This window comes from Salvelinus namaycush, unplaced genomic scaffold (assembly GCF_016432855.1).
Source record: "Salvelinus namaycush isolate Seneca unplaced genomic scaffold, SaNama_1.0 Scaffold78, whole genome shotgun sequence".
NCBI classification, from domain to species: domain Eukaryota; kingdom Metazoa; phylum Chordata; class Actinopteri; order Salmoniformes; family Salmonidae; genus Salvelinus; species Salvelinus namaycush.
Genome location: NW_024061508.1, coordinates 139,167 through 156,309, shown reverse-complemented (window position 1 = coordinate 156,309; position 17,143 = coordinate 139,167). Strand labels below are relative to the sequence as shown.

Sequence of the window (17,143 nt, the reverse complement as noted above, 5' to 3'; positions counted from 1 at the left end):
TTATTGATCAAGCTCTCTGTTGTCCTCTCCAGATCAGACTAGCCGTTATTGATCAAGCTCTCTGCTGTCCTCTCCAGATCAGACTAGCTGTTATTGATCAAGCTCTCTCCTGACCTCTCCAGATCAGACTAGCTGTTATTGATCAAGCTCTCTCCTGTCCTCTCCAGATCAGACTAGCTGTTATTGATCAAGCTCTCTCCTGTCCAGATCAGCCTAGCTATTGATCAAGCTGTCCAGATCAGCCTAGCTATTGAGCAAGCTCTCTCCTCTCCAGATCAGCCTAGCTATTGATCAAGCTGTCCAGATCAGCCTAGCTATTGAGCAAGCTCTCCTCTCCAGATCAGCCTAGCTATTGATCAAGCTGTCCAGATCAGCCTAGCTATTGAGCAAGCTCTCTCCTCTCCAGATCAGCCTAGCTATTGATCAAGCTGTCCAGATCAGCCTAGCTATTGAACAAGCTCTCTCCTCTCCAGATCAGCCTAGTTGTTATTGATCAAGCTCTCTGCTGTCCTCTCCAGATCAGACTAGCTGTTATTGATCAAGCTCTCTCCTGTCCTCTCCAGATCAGCCTAGCTGTTATTGATCAAGCTCTCTCCTGTCCTCTCCAGATCAGCCTAGCTGTTATTGATCAAGCTCTCCTGTCCTCTCCAGATTAGCCTAGCTGTTATTGATCAAGCTCTCTGTTGTCCTCTCCAGATCAGACTAGCTGTTATTGATCAAGCTCTCTGTTGTCCTCTCCAGATCAGACTAGCTGTTATTGATCAAGCTCTCTCCTGTCCTCTCCAGATCAGACTAGCTGTTATTGATCAAGCTCTCTCCTGTCCTCTCCAGATCAGCCTAGCTGTTATTGATCAAGCTCTCTGCTGTCCTCTCCAGATCAGACTAGCTGTTATGGATCAAGCTCTGCTGTCCTCTCCAGATCAGCCTAGCTGTTATTGATCAAGCTCTCTGCTGTCCTCTCCAGATCAGCCTAGCTGTTATTGATCGAGCTCTCTCCTCTCCAGATCAGCCTAGCTGTTATTGATCAAGCTCTCTGCTGTCCTCGCCAGATCAGCCTAGCTGTTATTGATCAAGCTCTCTCCTGTCCTCTCCAGATCAGACTAGCTGTTATTGATCAAGCTCTCTCCTGTCCTCTCCAGATCAGCCTAGCTGTTATTGATCGAGCTCTCTCCTCTCCAGATCAGCCTAGCTGTTATTGATCAAGCTCTCTCCTGTCCTCTCCAGATCAGACTAGCTGTTATTGATCAAGCTCTCTGCTGTCCTCTCCAGATCAGACTAGCTGTTATTGATCAAGCTCTCTCCTGTCCTCTCCAGATCAGACTAGCTGTTATTGATCAAGCTCTCTCCTGTCCAGATCAGCCTAGCTATTGATCAAGCTGTCCAGATCAGCCTAGCTATTGAGCAAGCTCTCTCCTCTCCAGATCAGCCTAGCTATTGATCAAGCTGTCCAGATCAGCCTAGCTATTGAGCAAGCTCTCCTCTCCAGATCAGCCTAGCTATTGATCAAGCTGTCCAGATCAGCCTAGCTATTGAGCAAGCTCTCTCCTCTCCAGATCAGCCTAGCTATTGATCAAGCTGTCCAGATCAGCCTAGCTATTGAACAAGCTCTCTCCTCTCCAGATCAGCCTAGTTGTTATTGATCAAGCTCTCTGCTGTCCTCTCCAGATCAGACTAGCTGTTATTGATCAAGCTCTCTCCTGTCCTCTCCAGATCAGCCTAGCTGTTATTGATCAAGCTCTCTGCTGTCCTCTCCAGATCAGCCTAGCTGTTATTGATCAAGCTCTCTCCTGTCCTCTCCAGATCAGCCTAGTTGTTATTGATCAAGCTCTCTCCTCTCCAGATCAGCCTAGTTGTTATTGATCAAGCTCTCTCCTGTCCTCTCCAGATCAGCCTAGCTGTTATTGATCAAGCTCTCTCCTCTCCAGATCAGCCTAGTTGTTATTTATCAAGCTCTCTCCTCTCCAGATCAGCCTAGTTGTTATTGATCAAGCTCTCTCCTCTCCAGATCAGCCTAGTTGTTATTTATCAAGCTCTCTCCTCTCCAGATCAGCCTAGTTGTTATTGATCAAGCTCTCTCCTCTCCAGATCAGCCTAGTTGTTATTGATCAAGCTCTCTCCTCTCCAGATCAGCCGTATAGAGTACATCCACTCTAAGAACTTCATCCACAGAGACGTGAAGCCAGACAACTTCCTGATGGGCCTGGGCAAGAAGGGTAACCTGGTGTACATCATCGACTTTGGCCTGGCCAAGAAGTACCGTGACGCCCGCACACACCAGCACATCCCCTACCGCGAGAACAAGAACCTGACCGGCACCGCGCGCTACGCATCCATCAACACACACCTGGGAATCGGTAGGATATATACACTATATATACAGAAGTATGTGGACACCCCTTCAAATTAGTGGATTCGGCTATTTCAGCGACACCCTTTGCTGTATAAAATCGAGCACATAGCCATGCAATCTCCATAGACAAACATTGGCAGTAGAATGGTCCGTACTGAAGAGCTCAGTGACTTTCAAAGTGGCACCGTCATAGGATGCCACCTATCCAACAGTCAGTTCGTTTAATTTCTGCCCTGTTAGAGCTGCCCCGGTTAACTGTAAGTGCTGTTATTGTGAAGTGGAAATGTCTAGGAGCAACAATGGCTCAACCGTGAAGGTGGGTCACACAAGCTCACAGAACAGAACACTTCCGAGTTCCAAACTACCTCTGGAAGCAACGTCAGCACAAGAACTGTTCATCGGGTGCTTCGTGAAATGAGTTTCCATGGCCGAGCAGCCGCACACAAACCTAAGATCACCATGCGCCATGCCAAGCATCAGCTGAAGATGTTGTACTCTGGAGCATTCTCTGACGTGATGAATCATGCTGCACCATCTGGCAAACTGACGGATGAATCTAGGTTTTTCGGATGCCAGGAGAACGCTACCTGCCCCAATGCATAGTGCCAACTGTAAGGTTTGGTGGAGGAGGAATAATGGTCTGGGGCTGTTTTTCATGGGTCAGGCTAGAACACTTAGTTCCAGTGAAGGGAAATCTTAACGCTACAGCATACAATTACATTCTAGACGATTCTGTGCTTCCAGCTTTGTGTGAACAGTTTGGGGAAGGATCTTTCCTGTTTCAGTATGACTATGTCCCCCTGCACAAAGCCAGGTCCATACAGAAATGGTTTGTCGATCGGTGTGGAAGAACTTGACTGACCTGTACAGAGTCCTGACCTTAACCCCATCGAACACCTGAATTGGAACACTGACTGCGAGTCAGGCCTAATCACCCGTCCTCACTAATGCTCTTGTGGCTGAGTGGAAACAAGTCCCTGCAGCAATGTTCCAACATCTAGTGGAAAGCCTTCCCAGAAGAGTGGAGGCTGTTATAGCAGCAATGTTCCAACATCTAGTGGAAAGCCTTCCCATAAGAGTGGAGGCTGTTATAGCAGCAATGTTCCAACATCTACTGGAAAGCCTTCCCAGAAGAGTGGAGGCTGTTATAGCAGCAATGTTCCAACATCTAGTGGAAAGCCTTCCCATAAGAGTGGAGGCTGTTATAGCAGCAATGTTCCAACATCTAGTGGAAAGCCTTCCCAGAAGAGTGGAGGCTGTTATAGCAGCAAAGGTCGACCAACTACATATTAATGCCCATGATTTTGGAATGAGATGTTCGACATGTCCACATACTTTTGGCCATATATATAAACCAACACATACACTAGTTACACACACCTGGGAACAGGTACACAACACAAACACCCTGACCCTCTCTCTCTCTCCCTCTCTCTTCTACAGAGCAGTCTCGTCGTGATGACCTGGAGTCTCTTGGCTATGTCCTGATGTACTTCAACCTGGGCAGTCTGCCCTGGCAGGGCCTGAAGGCTGCCACTAAGAGACAGAAGTACGAACGCATCAGTGAGAAGAAGATGTCTACCCCCATCGAGGTCCTCTGTAAGGGATACCCATGTGAGTAGTTGAAAGGCCTGTCTGTGGCTGGAAGTTGATGGGGGTTTCTGAAGTCAAAACAGATCGTTTTTGCATAGTAGATCCTTGTACATGTAGAATTTCCACTCCCAGTCTTTGAAAGTGGATAGCTCTTCTGTGGTCCAAAGTGTGATGGATAGGGTTAGGAGTTTATCCTGAGCATGTGACCTAACCAGGAAGAAAGCTGATCAGATTCAGACGATCTGTTTGTAGTGTATGTCTTGTTGTCTTGGAGACTAGAGGATTCACATTCAGGCATTTTATTCCACATATATATTATACAACTGGATTTATAAAAAGAGCTGTATTTTGACTCGTCCTCTCCTTTTTCCTCTCAGCGGAGTTTGCCACGTACCTGAACTTCTGCCGTTCTCTGCGGTTCGATGACAAGCCAGACTACTCGTACCTCAGACAGCTGTTCAGGAACCTGTTCCACAGACAGGGCTTCTCCTACGACTACGTCTTCGACTGGAACATGCTCAAGTTTGTGAGTAACATCTCTGCTACGTCGGATTCAGCACAATACTTTTCCCATTCTTCTGAAGTATACACTCGTTCACTACTTCCCACAAATCTGAAAAGTGTTGGCATTGGTGGAGACATGGGCTAGTGGGAGTTTCCACTGTATTTCAAGTCAGTGAAGTGAACCAGTGCACACTTTAGGAGGAAGGAGAGGTAATTGAGACATAGCAATGGAATGTCCAAGGTGGCCACCACGAATAGCAGTGGTGTCCCTGGCAACGGCAGCCATTTTGAATGCTGATTGAGCAAGTTCCTGGTCAATAAGATCCCATGGTGTTGTTGTGATAGTGAAGGGTTGGGAGGTGGGACAGTGTGACTGTTGTCTCCATGGTGTTGTGATAGTGAAGGGTTGGGAGGTGGGACAGTGTGACCGTTGTCTCCATGGTGTTGTTGTGATAGTGAAGGGTTGGGAGGTGGGACAGTGGGACCGTTGTCTCCATGGTGTTGTTGTGATAGTGAAGGGTTGGGAGGTGGGACAGTGTGACCGTTGTCTCCATGGTGTTGTTGTGATAGTGAAGGGTTGGGAGGTGGGACAGTGTGACCGTTGTCTCCATGGTGTTGTTGTGATAGTGAAGGGTTGGGAGGTGGGACAGTGTGACTGTTGTCTCCATGGTGTTGTTGTGATAGTGAAGGGTTGGGAGGTGGGACAGTGTGACCGTTGTCTCCATGGTGTTTTTGTGATAGTGAAGGGTTGGGAGGTGGGACAGTGTGACCGTTGTCTCCATGGTGTTGTTGTGATAGTGAAGGGTTGGGAGGTGGGACAGTGTGACCGTTGTCTCCATGGTGTTGTTGTGATAGTGAAGGGTTGGGAGGTGGGACAGTGTGACCGTTGTCTCCATGGTGTTGTTGTGATAGTGAAGGGTTGGGAGGTGGGACAGTGTGACTGTTGTCTCCATGGTGTTGTTGTGATAGTGAAGGGTTGGGAGGTGGGACAGTGTGACTGTTGTCTCCATGGTGTTGTTGTGATAGTGAGGTGGGACAGTGTGACCGTTGTCTCCATGGTGTTGTTGTGATAGTGAAGGGTTGGGAGGTGGGACAGTGTGACCGTTGTCTCCATGGTGTTGTTGTGATAGTGAAGGGTTGGGAGGTGGGACAGTGTGACTGTTGTCTCCATGGTGTTGTTGTGATAGTGAAGGGTTGGGAGGTGGGACAGTGTGACCGTTGTCTCCATGGTGTTGTTGTGATAGTGAAGGGTTGGGAGGTGGGACAGTGTGACCGTTGTCTCCATGGTGTTGTTGTGATAGTGAAGGGTTGGGAGCTGGGACAGTGTGACCGTTGTCTCCATGGTGTTGTTGTGATAGTGAAGGGTTGGGAGGTGGGACAGTGTGACCGTTGTTTCCATGGTGTTGTGATAGTGAAGGGTTGGGAGGTGGGACAGTGTGACCGTTGTCTCCATGGTGTTGTTGTGATAGTGAAGGGGTGGGACAGTGTGACTGTTGTCTCCATGGTGTTGTTGTGATAGTGAAGGGTTGGGAGCTGGGACAGTGTGACCGTTGTCTCCATGGTGTTGTTGTGATAGTGAAGGGGTGGGACAGTGTGACTGTTGTCTCCATGGTGTTGTTGTGATAGTGAAGGGTTGGGAGGTGGGACAGTGTGACCGTTGTCTCCATGGTGTTGTGATAGTGAAGGGTTGGGAGCTGGGACAGTGTGACCGTTGTCTCCATGGTGTTGTGATAGTGAAGGGTTGGGAGCTGGGACAGTGTGACCGTTGTCTCCATGGTGTTGTTGTGATAGTGAAGGGTTGGGAGGTGGGACAGTGTGACTGTTGTCTCCATGGTGTTGTGATAGTGAAGGGTTGGGAGGTGGGACAGTGTGACCGTTGTCTCCATGGTGTTGTTGTGATAGTGAAGGGTTGAGAGTTGGGACAGTGTGACCGTTGTCTCCATGGTGTTGTGATAGTGAAGGGTTGGGAGGTGGGACAGTGTGACCGTTGTCTCCATGGTGTTGTGATAGTGAAGGGTTGGGAGGTGGGACAGTGTGACCGTTGTCTCCATGGTGTTGTGATAGTGAAGGGTTGGGAGGTGGGACAGTGTGACCGTTGTCTCCATGGTGGTGTTGTGATAGTGAAGGGTTGGGAGGTGGGACAGTGTGACCGTTGTCTCCATGGTGTTGTTGTGATAGTGAAGGGTTGGGAGGTGGGACAGTGTGACTTGTCTCCATGGTGTTGTTGTGATAGTGAAGGGGTGGGACAGTGTGACCGTTGTTTCCATGGTGTTGTTGTGATAGTGAAGGGTTGGGAGGTGGGACAGTGTGACCGTTGTCTCCATGGTGTTGTGATAGTGAAGGGTTGGGAGGTGGGACAGTGTGACTTGTCTCCATGGTGTTGTGATAGTGAAGGGTTGGGAGGTGGGACAGTGTGACTTGTCTCCATGGTGTTGTGATAGTGAAGGGTTGGGAGGTGGGACAGTGTGACTTGTCTCCATGGTGTTGTTGTGATAGTGAATGGTTGGGAGGTGGGACAGTGTGACCGTTGTCTCCATGGTGTTGTTGTGATAGTGAAGGGTTGGGAGGTGGGACAGTGTGACTTGTCTCCATGGTGTTGTGATGGTGAAGGGTTGGGAGGTGGGACAGTGTGACTTGTCTCCATGGTGTTGTGATAGTGAAGGGTTGGGAGGTGGGACAGTGTGACTTGTCTCCATGGTGTTGTTGTGATAGTGAAGGGTTGGGAGGTGGGACAGTGTGACTGTTGTCTCCATGGTGTTGTTGTGATAGTGAAGGGTTGGGAGGTGGGACAGTGTGACCGTTGTCTCCATGGTGTTGTTGTGATAGTGAAGGGTTGGGAGGTGGGACAGTGTGACCGTTGTCTCCATGGTGTTGTGATAGTGAAGGGTTGGGAGGTGGGACAGTGTGACCGTTGTCTCCATGGTGTTGTTGTGATAGTGAAGGGTTGGGAGGTGGGACAGTGTGACCGTTGTCTCCATGGTGTTGTGATAGTGAAGGGTTGGGAGGTGGGACAGTGTGACCGTTGTCTCCATGGTGTTGTGATAGTGAAGGGTTGGGAGGTGGGACAGTGTGACCGTTGTCTCCATGGTGTTGTTGTGATAGTGAGGTGGGACAGTGTGACCGTTGTCTCCATGGTGTTGTTGTGATAATGAAGGGTTGGGAGGTGGGACAGTGTGACCGTTGTCTCCATGGTGTTGTTGTGATAGTGAAGGGTTGGGAGGTGGGTCAGTGTGACCGTTGTCTCCATGGTGTTGTTGTGATAGTGAAGGGTTGGGAGGTGGGACAGTGTGACCGTTGTCTCCATGGTGTTGTTGTGATAGTGAAGGGTTGGGAGGTGGGACAGTGTGACCGTTGTCTCCATGGTGTTGTTGTGATAGTGAAGGGTTGGGAGGTGGGACAGTGTGACCGTTGTCTCCATGGTGTTGTTGTGATAGTGAAGGGTTGGGAGGTGGGTCAGTGTGACCGTTGTCTCCATGGTGGTGTTGTGATAGTGAAGGGTTGGGAGGTGGGACAGTGTGACCGTTGTCTCCATGGTGTTGTTGTGATAGTGAAGGGTTGGGAGGTGGGACAGTGTGACCGTTGTCTCCATGGTGTTGTTGTGATAGTGAAGGGTTGGGAGGTGGGACAGTGTGACCGTTGTCTCCATGGTGTTGTTGTGATAGTGAAGGGTTGGGAGGTGGGACAGTGTGACCGTTGTCTCCATGGTGTTGTTGTGATAGTGAAGGGTTGGGAGGTGGGACAGTGTGACCGTTGTCTCCATGGTGTTGTTGTGATAGTGAAGGGTTGGGAAGTGGGACAGTGTGACCGTTGTCTCCATGGTGTTGTTGTGATAGTGAAGGGTTGGGAGGTGGGACAGTGTGACCGTTGTCTCCATGGTGTTGTTGTGATAGTGAAGGGTTGGGAGGTGGGACAGTGTGACCGTTGTCTCCATGGTGTTGTTGTGATAGTGAAGGGTTGGGAGGTGGGACAGTGTGACCGTTGTCTCCATGGTGTTGTTGTGATAGTGAAGGGTTGGGAGGTGGGACAGTGTGACCGTTGTCTCCATGGTGTTGTTGTGATAGTGAAGGGTTGGGAGGTGGGACAGTGTGACCGTTGTCTCCATGGTGTTGTGATAGTGAAGGGTTGGGAGGTGGGACAGTGTGACCGTTGTCTCCATGGTGTTGTGATAGTGAAGGGTTGGGAGGTGGGACAGTGTGACCGTTGTCTCCATGGTGTTGTTGTGATAGTGAGGTGGGACAGTGTGACCGTTGTCTCCATGGTGTTGTTGTGATAATGAAGGGTTGGGAGGTGGGACAGTGTGACCGTTGTCTCCATGGTGTTGTTGTGATAGTGAAGGGTTGGGAGGTGAGACAGTGTGACCGTTGTCTCCATGGTGTTGTTGTGATAGTGAAGGGTTGGGAGGTGGGACAGTGTGACCGTTGTCTCCATGGTGTTGTTGTGATAGTGAAGGGTTGGGAGGTGGGACAGTGTGACCGTTGTCTCCATGGTGTTGTTGTGATAGTGAAGGGTTGGGAGGTGGGACAGTGTGACCGTTGTCTCCATGGTGTTGTGATAGTGAAGGGTTGGGAGGTGGGACAGTGTGACCGTTGTCTCCATGGTGTTGTTGTGATAGTGAAGGGTTGGGAGGTGGGACAGTGTGACCGTTGTCTCCATGGTGTTGTTGTGATAGTGAAGGGTTGGGAAGTGGGACAGTGTGACCGTTGTCTCCATGGTGTTGTTGTGATAGTGAAGGGTTGGGAGGTGGGACAGTGTGACCGTTGTCTCCATGGTGTTGTTGTGATAGTGAAGGGTTGGGAGGTGGGACAGTGTGACCGTTGTCTCCATGGTGTTGTGATAGTGAAGGGTTGAGAGTTGGGACAGTGTGACTGTTGTCTCCATGGTGTTGTTGTGATAGTGAAGGGTTGGGAGGTGGGACAGTGTGACTGTTGTCTCCATGGTGTTGTTGTGATAGTGAAGGGTTGGGAGGTGGGACAGTGTGACCGTTGTCTCCATGGTGTTGTGATAGTGAAGGGTTGGGAGGTGGGACAGTGTGACCGTTGTCTCCATGGTGTTGTTGTGATAGTGAAGGGTTGGGAGGTGAGACAGTGTGACTGTTGTCTCCATGGTGTTGTTGTGATAGTGAAGGGTTGGGAGGTGAGACATTGTGACCGTTGTCTCCATGGTGTTGTTGTGATAGTGAAGGGTTGGGAGGTGGGACAGTGTGACCGTTGTCTCCATGGTGTTGTTGTGATAGTGAAGGGTTGGGAGGTGGGACAGTGTGACTGTTGTCTCCATGGTGTTGTTGTGATAGTGAAGGGTTGGGAGGTGGGACAGTGTGACCGTTGTCTCCATGGTGTTGTTGTGATAGTGAAGGGTTGGGAGGTGGGACAGTGTGACCGTTGTCTCCATGGTGGTGTTGTGATAGTGAAGGGTTAGGAGGTGGGACAGTGTGACCGTTGTCTCCATGGTGTTGTTGTGATAGTGAAGGGTTGGGAGGTGGGACAGTGTGACCGTTGTCTCCATGGTGTTGTTGTGATAGTGAAGGGTTGGGAGGTGGGACAGTGTGACCGTTGTCTCCATGGTGTTGTTGTGATAGTGAAGGGTTGGGAGGTGGGACAGTGTGACCGTTGTCTCCATGGTGTTGTTGTGATAGTGAAGGGTTGGGAGGTGGGACAGTGTGACCGTTGTCTCCATGGTGTTGTTGTGATAGTGAAGGGTTGGGAGGTGGGTCAGTGTGACCGTTGTCTCCATGGTGTTGTTGTGATAGTGAAGGGTTGGGAGGTGGGACAGTGTGACCGTTGTCTCCATGGTGTTGTTGTGATAGTGAAGGGTTGGGAGGTGGGACAGTGTGACCGTTGTCTCCATGGTGTTGTTGTGATAGTGAAGGGTTGGGAGGTGGGACAGTGTGACCGTTGTCTCCATGGTGTTGTTGTGATAGTGAAGGGTTGGGAGGTGGGACAGTGTGACCGTTGTCTCCATGGTGTTGTTGTGATAGTGAAGGGTTGGGAGGTGGGACAGTGTGACCGTTGTCTCCATGGTGTTGTTGTGATAGTGAAGGGTTGGGAGGTGGGACAGTGTGACCGTTGTCTCCATGGTGTTGTTGTGATAGTGAAGGGTTGGGAGGTGGGACAGTGTGACCGTTGTCTCCATGGTGTTGTTGTGATAGTGAAGGGTTGGGAAGTGGGACAGTGTGACCGTTGTCTCCATGGTGTTGTTGTGATAGTGAAGGGTTGGGAGGTGGGACAGTGTGACCGTTGTCTCCATGGTGTTGTTGTGATAGTGAAGGGTTGGGAGGTGGGACAGTGTGACCGTTGTCTCCATGGTGTTGTTGTGATAGTGAAGGGTTGGGAGGTGGGACAGTGTGACCGTTGTCTCCATGGTGTTGTTGTGATAGTGAAGGGTTGGGAGGTGGGACAGTGTGACCGTTGTCTCCATGGTGTTGTTGTGATAGTGAAGGGTTGGGAGGTGGGACAGTGTGACCGTTGTCTCCATGGTGTTGTGATAGTGAAGGGTTGGGAGGTGGGACAGTGTGACCGTTGTCTCCATGGTGTTGTGATAGTGAAGGGTTGGGAGGTGGGACAGTGTGACCGTTGTCTCCATGGTGTTGTTGTGATAGTGAGGTGGGACAGTGTGACCGTTGTCTCCATGGTGTTGTTGTGATAATGAAGGGTTGGGAGGTGGGACAGTGTGACCGTTGTCTCCATGGTGTTGTTGTGATAGTGAAGGGTTGGGAGGTGGGTCAGTGTGACCGTTGTCTCCATGGTGTTGTGATAGTGAAGGGTTGGGAGGTGGGACAGTGTGACCGTTGTCTCCATGGTGTTGTTGTGATAGTGAAGGGTTGGGAGGTGGGACAGTGTGACCGTTGTCTCCATGGTGTTGTTGTGATAGTGAAGGGTTGGGAGGTGGGACAGTGTGACCGTTGTCTCCATGGTGTTGTTGTGATAGTGAAGGGTTGGGAGGTGAGACAGTGTGACCGTTGTCTCCATGGTGTTGTTGTGATAGTGAAGGGTTGGGAGGTGGGACAGTGTGACCGTTGTCTCCATGGTGTTGTTGTGATAGTGAAGGGTTGGGAGGTGGGACAGTGTGACTGTTGTCTCCATGGTGTTGTTGTGATAGTGAAGGGTTGGGAGGTGGGACAGTGTGACCGTTGTCTCCATGGTGTTGTTGTGATAGTGAAGGGTTGGGAGGTGGGACAGTGTGACCGTTGTCTCCATGGTGTTGTTGTGATAGTGAAGGGTTGGGAGGTGGGACAGTGTGACCGTTGTCTCCATGGTGTTGTTGTGATAGTGAAGGGTTGGGAGGTGGGACAGTGTGACCGTTGTCTCCATGGTGTTGTGATAGTGAAGGGTTGGGAGGTGGGACAGTGTGACCGTTGTCTCCATGGTGTTGTTGTGATAGTGAAGGGTTGGGAGGTGGGACAGTGTGACCGTTGTCTCCATGGTGTTGTTGTGATAGTGAAGGGTTGGGAAGTGGGACAGTGTGACCGTTGTCTCCATGGTGTTGTTGTGATAGTGAAGGGTTGGGAGGTGGGACAGTGTGACCGTTGTCTCCATGGTGTTGTTGTGATAGTGAAGGGTTGGGAGGTGGGACAGTGTGACCGTTGTCTCCATGGTGTTGTGATAGTGAAGGGTTGAGAGTTGGGACAGTGTGACTGTTGTCTCCATGGTGTTGTTGTGATAGTGAAGGGTTGGGAGGTGGGACAGTGTGACTGTTGTCTCCATGGTGTTGTTGTGATAGTGAAGGGTTGGGAGGTGGGACAGTGTGACCGTTGTCTCCATGGTGTTGTGATAGTGAAGGGTTGGGAGGTGGGACAGTGTGACCGTTGTCTCCATGGTGTTGTTGTGATAGTGAAGGGTTGGGAGGTGAGACAGTGTGACTGTTGTCTCCATGGTGTTGTTGTGATAGTGAAGGGTTGGGAGGTGAGACATTGTGACCGTTGTCTCCATGGTGTTGTTGTGATAGTGAAGGGTTGGGAGGTGGGACAGTGTGACCGTTGTCTCCATGGTGTTGTTGTGATAGTGAAGGGTTGGGAGGTGGGACAGTGTGACTGTTGTCTCCATGGTGTTGTTGTGATAGTGAAGGGTTGGGAGGTGGGACAGTGTGACCGTTGTCTCCATGGTGTTGTTGTGATAGTGAAGGGTTGGGAGGTGGGACAGTGTGACTGTTGTCTCCATGGTGGTGTTGTGATAGTGAAGGGTTAGGAGGTGGGACAGTGTGACCGTTGTCTCCATGGTGTTGTTGTGATAGTGAAGGGTTGGGAGGTGGGACAGTGTGACCGTTGTCTCTGGTGTTGTTGTGATAGTGAAGGGTTGGGAGGTGGGACAGTGTGACCGTTGTCTCCATGGTGTTGTGATAGTGAAGGGTTGGGAGGTGGGACAGTGTGACCGTTGTCTCCATGGTGTTGTTGTGATAGTGAAGGGTTGGGAGGTGGGACAGTGTGACTGTTGTCTCCATGGTGTTGTTGTGATAGTGAAGGGTTGGGAGGTGGGACAGTGTGACCGTTGTCTCCATGGTGTTGTTGTGATAGTGAAGGGTTGAGAGGTGGGACAGTGTGACCGTTGTCTCCATGGTGTTGTGATAGTGAAGGGTTGGGAGGTGGGACAGTGTGACCGTTGTCTCCATGGTGTTGTGATAGTGAAGGGTTGGGAGGTGGGACAGTGTGACCGTTGTCTCCATGGTGTTGTGATAGTGAAGGGTTGGGAGGTGGGACAGTGTGACCGTTGTCTCCATGGTGTTGTGATAGTGAAGGGTTGGGAGGTGGGACAGTGTGACCGTTGTCTCCATGGTGTTGTTGTGATAGTGAAGGGTTGGGAGGTGGGACAGTGTGACCGTTGTCTCCATGGTGTTGTTGTGATAGTGAAGGGTTGGGAGGTGGGACAGTGTGACCGTTGTCTCCATGGTGTTGTTGTGATAGTGAAGGGTTGGGAGGTGGGACAGTGTGACCGTTGTCTCCATGGTGTTGTTGTGATAGTGAAGGGTTGGGAGGTGGGACAGTGTGACCGTTGTCTCCATGGTGTTGTGATAGTGAAGGGTTGGGAGGTGGGACAGTGTGACCGTTGTCTCCATGGTGTTGTTGTGATAGTGAAGGGTTGGGAGGTGGGACAGTGTGACCGTTGTCTCCATGGTGGTGTTGTGATAGTGAAGGGTTGGGAGCTGGGACAGTGTGACTGTTGTCTCCATGGTGTTGTTGTGATAGTGAAGGGTTGGTAGGTGGGACAGTGTGACCGTTGTCTCCATGGTGTTGTTGTGATAGTGAAGGGTTGGGAGGTGGGACAGTGTGACCGTTGTCTCCATGGTGTTGTTGTGATAGTGAAGGGTTGGGAGGTGGGACAGTGTGACCGTTGTCTCCATGGTGTTGTTGTGATAGTGAAGGGTTGGGAGGTGGGACAGTGTGACCGTTGTCTCCATGGTGTTGTGATAGTGAAGGGTTGGGAGGTGGGACAGTGTGACCGTTGTCTCCATGGTGTTGTTGTGATAGTGAAGGGTTGGGAGGTGGGACAGTGTGACCGTTGTCTCCATGGTGTTGTGATAGTGAAGGGTTGGGAGGTGGGACAGTGTGACCGTTGTTTCCATGGTGTTGTTGTGATAGTGAAGGGTTGGGAGGTGGGACAGTGTGACCGTTGTCTCCATGGTGTTGTTGTGATAGTGAAGGGTTGGGAGGTGGGACAGTGTGACTGTTGTCTCCATGGTGTTGTTGTGATAGTGAAGGGTTGGGAGGTGGGACAGTGTGACTGTTGTCTCCATGGTGTTGTGATAGTGAAGGGTTGGGAGGTGGGACAGTGTGACCGTTGTTTCCATGGTGTTGTTGTGATAGTGAAGGGTTGGGAGGTGGGACAGTGTGACCGTTGTCTCCATGGTGTTGTTGTGATAGTGAAGGGTTGGGAGGTGGGACAGTGTGACCGTTGTCTCCATGGTGTTGTGATAGTGAAGGGTTGGGAGGTGGGACAGTGTGACCGTTGTTTCCATGGTGTTGTTGTGATAGTGAAGGGTTGGGAGGTGGGACAGTGTGACCGTTGTCTCCATGGTGTTGTTGTGATAGTGAAGGGTTGGGAGGTGGGACAGTGTGACTGTTGTCTCCATGGTGTTGTTGTGATAGTGAAGGGTTGGGAGGTGGGACAGTGTGACTGTTGTCTCCATGGTGTTGTGATAGTGAAGGGTTGGGAGGTGGGACAGTGTGACCGTTGTTTCCATGGTGTTGTTGTGATAGTGAAGGGTTGGGAGGTGGGACAGTGTGACCGTTGTCTCCATGGTGTTGTTGTGATAGTGAAGGGTTGGGAGGTGGGACAGTGTGACCGTTGTCTCCATGGTGTTGTTGTGATAGTGAAGGGTTGGGAGGTGGGACAGTGTGACCGTTGTCTCCATGGTGTTGTGATAGTGAAGGGTTGGGAGGTGGGACAGTGTGACCGTTGTTTCCATGGTGTTGTTGTGATAGTGAAGGGTTGGGAGGTGGGACAGTGTGACCGTTGTCTCCATGGTGTTGTTGTGATAGTGAAGGGTTGGGAGGTGGGACAGTGTGACCGTTGTTTCCATGGTGTTGTTGTGATAGTGAAGGGTTGGGAGGTGGGACAGTGTGACCGTTGTCTCCATGGTGTTGTTGTGATAGTGAAGGGTTGGGAGGTGGGACAGTGTGACCGTTGTCTCCATGGTGTTGTTGTGATAGTGAAGGGTTGGGAGGTGGGACAGTGTGACTGTTGTCTCCATGGTGTTGTTGTGATAGTGAAGGGTTGGGAGGTGGGACAGTGTGACCGTTGTCTCCATGGTGTTGTGATAGTGAAGGGTTGGGAGGTGGGACAGTGTGACCGTTGTCTCCATGGTGTTGTGATAGTGAAGGGTTGGTAGGTGGGACAGTGTGACCGTTGTCTCCATGGTGTTGTTGTGATAGTGAAGGTTTGGGAGGTGGGACAGTGTGACCGTTGTCTCCATGGTGTTGTGATAGTGAAGGGTTGGGAGGTGGGACAGTGTGACCGTTGTCTCCATGGTGTTGTGATAGTGAAGGGTTGGTAGGTGGGACAGTGTGACCGTTGTCTCCATGGTGTTGTTGTGATAGTGAAGGGTTGGGAGGTGGGACAGTGTGACCGTTGTCTCCATGGTGTTGTGATAGTGAAGGGTTGGGAGGTGGGACAGTGTGACCGTTGTCTCCATGGTGTTGTTGTGATAGTGAAGGGTTGGGAGGTGGGACAGTGTGACCGTTGTCTCCATGGTGTTGTGATAGTGAAGGGTTGGGAGGTGGGACAGTGGGACCGTTGTCTCCATGGTGTTGTTGTGATAGTGAAGGGTTGGGAGGTGGGACAGTGTGACCGTTGTCTCCATGGTGTTGTGATAGTGAAGGGTTGGGAGGTGGGACAGTGTGACCGTTGTCTCCATGGTGTTGTGATAGTGAAGGGTTGGGAGGTGGGACAGTGTGACCGTTGTCTCCATGGTGTTGTTGTGATAGTGAGGTGGGACAGTGTGACCGTTGTCTCCATGGTGTTGTTGTGATAATGAAGGGTTGGGAGGTGGGACAGTGTGACCGTTGTCTCCATGGTGTTGTTGTGATAGTGAAGGGTTGGGAGGTGGGTCAGTGTGACCGTTGTCTCCATGGTGTTGTTGTGATAGTGAAGGGTTGGGAGGTGGGACAGTGTGACCGTTGTCTCCATGGTGTTGTTGTGATAGTGAAGGGTTGGGAGGTGGGACAGTGTGACCGTTGTCTCCATGGTGTTGTGATAGTGAAGGGTTGGGAGGTGGGACAGTGTGACCGTTGTCTCCATGGTGTTGTGATAGTGAAGGGTTGGGAGGTGGGACAGTGTGACCGTTGTCTCCATGGTGTTGTTGTGATAGTGAGGTGGGACAGTGTGACCGTTGTCTCCATGGTGTTGTTGTGATAATGAAGGGTTGGGAGGTGGGACAGTGTGACCGTTGTCTCCATGGTGTTGTTGTGATAGTGAAGGGTTGGGAGGTGGGTCAGTGTGACCGTTGTCTCCATGGTGTTGTGATAGTGAAGGGTTGGGAGGTGGGACAGTGTGACCGTTGTCTCCATGGTGTTGTTGTGATAGTGAAGGGTTGGGAGGTGGGACAGTGTGACCGTTGTCTCCATGGTGTTGTTGTGATAGTGAAGGGTTGGGAGGTGGGACAGTGTGACCGTTGTCTCCATGGTGTTGTTGTGATAGTGAAGGGTTGGGAGGTGAGACAGTGTGACCGTTGTCTCCATGGTGTTGTTGTGATAGTGAAGGGTTGGGAGGTGGGACAGTGTGACCGTTGTCTCCATGGTGTTGTTGTGATAGTGAAGGGTTGGGAGGTGGGACAGTGTGACTGTTGTCTCCATGGTGTTGTTGTGATAGTGAAGGGTTGGGAGGTGGGACAGTGTGACCGTTGTCTCCATGGTGTTGTTGTGATAGTGAAGGGTTGGGAGGTGGGACAGTGTGACCGTTGTCTCCATGGTGTTGTTGTGATAGTGAAGGGTTGGGAGGTGGGACAGTGTGACCGTTGTCTCCATGGTGTTGTTGTGATAGTGAAGGGTTGGGAGGTGGGACAGTGTGACCGTTGTCTCCATGGTGTTGTGATAGTGAAGGGTTGGGAGGTGGGACAGTGTGACCGTTGTCTCCATGGTGTTGTTGTGATAATGAAGGGTTGGGAGGTGGGACAGTGTGACCGTTGTCTCCATGGTGTTGTTGTGATAGTGAAGGGTTGGGAGGTGGGTCAGTGTGACCGTTGTCTCCATGGTGTTGTTGTGATAGTGAA

At 50.9% G+C, this 17,143-nt stretch overlaps 1 protein-coding gene across 3 annotated transcripts in view; it reads left to right on the top strand.

The window, feature by feature from the left end:
* The window catches only part of LOC120042781 (casein kinase I), an 82,115-nt gene that overhangs the window by 48,668 nt on the left and 16,304 nt on the right, over nt 1–17,143 (top strand). For all 3 annotated transcript variants that reach the window (XM_038987586.1, XM_038987588.1, XM_038987587.1), the window contains exons 4-6: nt 2,126–2,354; nt 3,794–3,964; nt 4,321–4,469. In XM_038987586.1, coding sequence (XP_038843514.1) covers nt 2,126–2,354; nt 3,794–3,964; nt 4,321–4,469 — 549 coding nt within the window. The remainder of the gene's footprint in view (nt 1–2,125; nt 2,355–3,793; nt 3,965–4,320; nt 4,470–17,143) is intronic.